General features: G+C 44.4%; 1 protein-coding gene across 1 annotated transcript; it reads left to right on the top strand.

The window, feature by feature from the left end:
* The first annotated feature begins 2,967 nt into the window (after positions 1-2,967).
* LOC100588338 (E3 ubiquitin-protein ligase HERC2) lies at positions 2,968-4,603 on the top strand. The gene is made up of 2 exons (XM_030815116.1): positions 2,968-3,433; positions 4,439-4,603. The coding sequence occupies exons 1-2, from the start codon at positions 3,263-3,265 to the stop codon at positions 4,601-4,603; spliced, it is 336 nt and encodes a 111-aa protein (XP_030670976.1). The 5' UTR covers positions 2,968-3,262.
* The last annotated feature ends 586 nt before the right edge of the window (positions 4,604-5,189 follow it).

Below are 5,189 nucleotides of genomic sequence, written 5' to 3'. Positions count from 1 at the left end.
CGTGTGTGTCGTCTGCAGTTCCCAGCCTGTGAGCAAAGGTGTGGAGGAGCTCGCCAGAGTGGGATCTCGAGCGGCCCTGTCTTTCGCCTTCGCCTTCCTGTGCAGGGCCTGGCGATCAGGTATGGTCCCTGGTGTGGCGCGTTGTTCTGCTTCCCTAATGCATCAACAGACTGGGTTTCGAGCTCGGTTCAGCCACCATGTGCCCTTCAGCTGATCCCATGTGCCCTCTGCGCCTCAGTTTCCTTGCTTGTGAGATGAGAGGCTGCAGAGGCTGTTTGGCTTTTCATGTCTGTACTTTAAAGAAAAAAAGAGAGAGTGCATGCACCCCAACCCCACGTCAACCACTACCATGGAACACCTGAGTACAGACTTAATTCTAGAAGAACAAGAAGTTAGTGTATTGCTCATGTGACAGCCGTGAAATACAGAATTGACTGGAACAGCTGCGCTAGATTTTGGCCTGTTGAGTGAGGGGTTGGAAAGGTGACAGTGGCGTTGTCTCTCGCTGAGGGGTGGGAAGCCCAGCGGGAGAGTGAGGGGAGTGGGCGGGCTCCTCTGACGCGTGTGTGCCCGGGTGAGGATGCGGACCTCTGCAGTGAGCTGTTGCAGGAGTCCCTGGACGCCCGAGGAGCACTTCCCGAGGCCTCGCTCTTCGACGAGAGCACCGTGTCCTCTGTGTGGCTGGAGGTGGTGGACAGAGCGACCAGGTTCCTCAGGTCCGTGGTGACAGGGTGAGCTCTTTCCTTTCTTGCCTTCTGCACGCAGACAGCTGGCCTGCTTGAGGCTGGTTCTTACCACCCTCGCTTTAGAGCTAAGAAGCCTAGTAGGTTGGTTTTTCACCTGTTTTCAGCGGGCTCTCGGTGCTGCGATTCCGGGTCTGGGTTCTCAGCTTTTCAGGAGGTTTGATATATGATACTCTGACCAGACTCAGGAAGCTGTGATACTAAATGAGATGGACTGGACGAGAGAGGATGCTTAGAGATTTCGCCATCAGTCATTCGTGGATGGTTGAGCACTTACATTATGTGTCTCTCTGTGATGATTAGGAGCTGCTGTCCTGAGTGCAGGGTGGCGCTTGGTTTGAGGTCTTACAGATAATGTGGGAGTAAACAACTACTCAAGATCAAATAGTTGAGTCCTGTAGCTGGTCTTTTTAGTGTAAAAAATTTTGAATGGGAATCATTTGTGTGTAAGAAAAACATAAACTCTGGTCTTAGGTGCTACACATTTTTGTTAAGGTTTTTAAATTTAAAGAAAATATAAAATTCAACAGGAAAGACAGATGCAGAGGAAAAGTGAGGCCACTCCCCACTCTCCTTGCAGAGGTCAGCCCTGTGCCTTCTTCCAGCCGGCAGGAGGCTTTTGGCGTTAGCTCCCGCGGCTCTGAGTCCACTTCCTGAGCCTGCTGGTGAAGGCATCACCACAGAGTTTTAACGCTGGAGGCCCTGAACATAGGCTTGGAGTTGATTTCAAAAATTCAGCTGTAATATTGATGCCATAAGATCCTTTCTCTGCAGTCTTGGGATATAATTTTTAAAAATTTATTATTGAGTAACATAGAAAAGTTAAAAATATTTCATTGATCAGAGATAAAGATTAGTGTAGACATTTTGCCTCCAGATTATCAGGTGGTTTTGGAGATTGGTTCTCTAATTCCATAGGAGAATGTTGATACTGTTATGGTCTTACAAGTCATTGAAACTGGAAAAGATAGCTAGATATTCTTCTACTCATGTTTTTGATAGAGATAAATTATTTTATGCTTCACAAACTTGGAGTATGTCATCTACTGTAATATAGTGTCTGAATGAATAAATAAAATATATTTCTGTAAGCTAATTGTACACTTCAAAATCTGTGAATAAATTTGAGTAGCAAGTGTCAGAAAGTTGATTCTAAATATGTGCAGGTTTGTTACATATGTATCCATGTGCCATGTTGGTGTGCTGCACCCATTAACTCCTCATTTAGCATTAGGTATATCTCCTAATGCTGTCCCTCCCCCCTCCCCCCACCCCACAACAGTCCCCGGCATGTGATGTTCCCCTTCCTGTGTCCATGAGTTCTCATTGTTCAATTCCCACCTATGAGTGAGAACATGCGGTGTTTGGTTTTTTGTCCTTGCAATAGTTTACTGAGAATGATGGTTTCCAGTTTCATCCATGTCCCTACAAAGGACATGAACTCATCATTTTTTATGGCTGCATAGTATTCCATGGTGTATATGTGCCACATTTTCTTAATCTAGTCTATCGTTGTTGGACATTTGGGTTGGTTCCAAGTCTTTGCTATTGTGAATAGTGCCGCAATAAACATACATGTGCGTGTGTCTTTATAGCAGCATGATTTATAGTCCTTTGGGTATATACCCAGTAATGGGATGGCTGGGTCAAATGGTATTTCTAGTTCGAGATCCCTGAGGAATCGCCACACTGACTTCCACAATGGTTGAACTAGTTTACAGTCCCACCAACAGTGTAAAAGTGTTCCTATTTCTCCACATCCTCTCCAGCACCTGTTGTTTCCTGATTTTTTAATGATGGCCATTCTAACTGGTGTGAGATGGTATCTCACTGTGGTTTTGATTTGCATTTCTCTGATGGCCAGTGACGATGAGCATTTCTTCATGTGTTTTTTGGCTGCATAAATGTCTTCTTTTGAGAAGTGTCTGTTCATGTCCTTTGCCCACTTTTTGATGGGGTTGTTTGTTTTTTTCTTATAAATTTGTTTGAGTTCATTGTAGATTCTGGATATTAGCCCTTTGTCAGATGAGTAGGTTGCAAAAATTTTCTCCCATTCTGTAGGTTGCCTGTTCACTCTGATGGTAGTTTCTTTTGCTGTGCAGAAGCTCTTTAGTTTAATTAGATCCCATTTGTCAATTTTGGCTTTTGTTGCCATTGCTTTTGGTGTTTTAGACATGAAGTCCTTGCCCACGCCTATGGCCTGAATGGTATTGCCTAGGTTTTCTTCTAGGGTTTTTATGGTTTTAGGTCTAACTTGGAAATCTTTAATCATCTTTCATGTAAACATGCTCTTTAAGCTTCTTAACTGGTCTTTCCTATCAGCAGAAGGCGATGACTTGTGCTAAAATCTTAGTGTCAATTCAGTGATTTAATTACCACGGCTTTACTTTCGTTTCCTTTCATATCCCAAGTATTTGTTCACTTCTATCTAGCTGTTTGCTTTTATTTTTGATCAACCATGAAAAAAAAGTTAATCTGTTTTTACTAGGAATAAATATCTTTTCTCCTTTAGCCTCCCAATGTTGTCTGCCATCCTGTTGTTGCCTAAGCTGTGGGACAGCAAGGCACAGGAGACTGACAATGAGCGTTCCGCTGCCCCGGGCACCAGCGCCCCGCTTTTGCCCTTGCTGCAAAGGTTCCAGAGCATCATTTACAGGAAGGATACGCCCCACTCCAAGGGCGACATGCACGTGAGTGTCATGATGGAACTTTGTGTGTAGGTGGCACTCGAGTCTAGTTATTTTTTAAGCAAGACCAGTGTGCGTGTCCACGGCAGTGTTTTTCTCTGGCGTGTGTATGTTTGATGGTAACAGCGGCGAGTCAGATGAGACAGGTGTGGGAGGCCACTTGTTTGTGGAGAAGACTCGGATCAGTGAACACTGACTTCCTTGTCAGCAGAGAACCAAGCTTGAGACATGCACTTTTAAATCAATACCAGAAAAGAACAACGAAAATAGTGGTCTGCTTTGTTGGCCCTTCCTATGTTCTGGGCTCTGTGCAGGGCATGTCACCTGAGCTGTCACTCTGTTTAGTGCCAGCTCCCCGCCTAACAGGTGTGGACACTGAGCTGGGGGAGGAGCAGGGGCCTAAACCTCCAGGACTGCTGGTCTTTACAGGTCAAGTATAAGTTGGATTTTGCCAGTATTTTGGGGAAAGTCTTAGGCATTCCAATATCATGCTTTGGTTTTTCTTCTATTTGCAGTCTTTAATGATAATAGGGCTCTTCTGCCTTTAGAAGAATTAGAACTATGATTTAATTTGCAAATGAAAGTAGGTGTTCTCCAGAGTGGGCAACGTTTAGATTAAAATAAAGTTTTTGGTTTTAGATTTCAAGGCCAGCTTGAGATGCTGTGTTGGGTTTCCACAGAGGTGGTTCTGCCTTTCTCCGGGGGTCCTAGGCCTGTAAGGTTGTTTGGTCATGTTAGTAATCTGTGTGGATTCAACTTACCTGTAGTATCATAAATGTATACATACACAGTCAATGTTGTGTACATGTATACAGCAAATTTAGACATTTGTACTGTCAGTTTATATGCTGCATAAATATATAGATGTATAGTATAACTGTGTCATCGACATTGTCATTTGATGGGTCAAATGAGTCAATACCAAAATATAAAGAGTAATTAAAGGCTAATTGTGTTACTTTAATTTTTCCCACCATTTCTGAATGTTTGTTTACTTTTCCTTTCTAGCTTTTGTCTGGCCCTCTGAGCCCCAATGAGAGTTTCCTGAGGTACCTCACCCTTCCACAAGACAACGAGCTTGCCATTGATCTGCAACAAACGGCGGTTGTTGTCATGGCCCATTTAGACCGTCTGGCTACGCCCTGTAGACGCCCCCACCATGTAGCCCTCTGACGTCTCATAAGGTGTGTGCAAGAACCGTGTTCTCCGTGTGTTTTGTAGCTAGTACCGCTTCTAGGTTCTCATCCTGGGCCCGTGTGGAGACTTGTTTTTTCTGGTATTGTTGTGGGGAGCTGGCTTATGGTTTTTAAACATGTTTGCCATTGAAAATGTTATCCATGTTGAGAGTGAGTGATGAGCAAGCTGAGGCGCACAGGCCTGGGGACCGAAACTGGGGGCCTAGGTTCCAGGTTCAGGTGGCATAGCCCCAGAGAGCTCCCCTTTATCCACAGCCCCAGGCCCTCCCACCTTCTGTAGGGGGTTCCACAGCCTTCTTTATACTCTGAACGCGGGCTGTCTTAGTATGTAATGCTGGTTATAGTAGTGACAGTATAATTATATATTATATTTTTTATGTAATAGTAATGGTAATAGTAGTGATTTGCGTGTGTGGAGCACCTGTAGGGTGCAGGCCCACTGAGGACCTCATGCACGCTGTTGTATCTCATTATGTCAATGAGAAAACTGCCTTTGGGAATGGTGGTGAACTTTGCCAGGGTATAACTAATCCTAGTTTTGAATCCAAATTTTTCTAAGATTT

The sequence above is a fragment of the Nomascus leucogenys genome, chromosome 6 (genome assembly GCF_006542625.1).
Source record: "Nomascus leucogenys isolate Asia chromosome 6, Asia_NLE_v1, whole genome shotgun sequence".
Lineage (NCBI taxonomy): Eukaryota > Metazoa > Chordata > Mammalia > Primates > Hylobatidae > Nomascus > Nomascus leucogenys.
The sequence above is the reverse complement of the archived record's forward strand: the minus strand, read 5'-3'. Positions and strand labels throughout refer to the sequence as shown.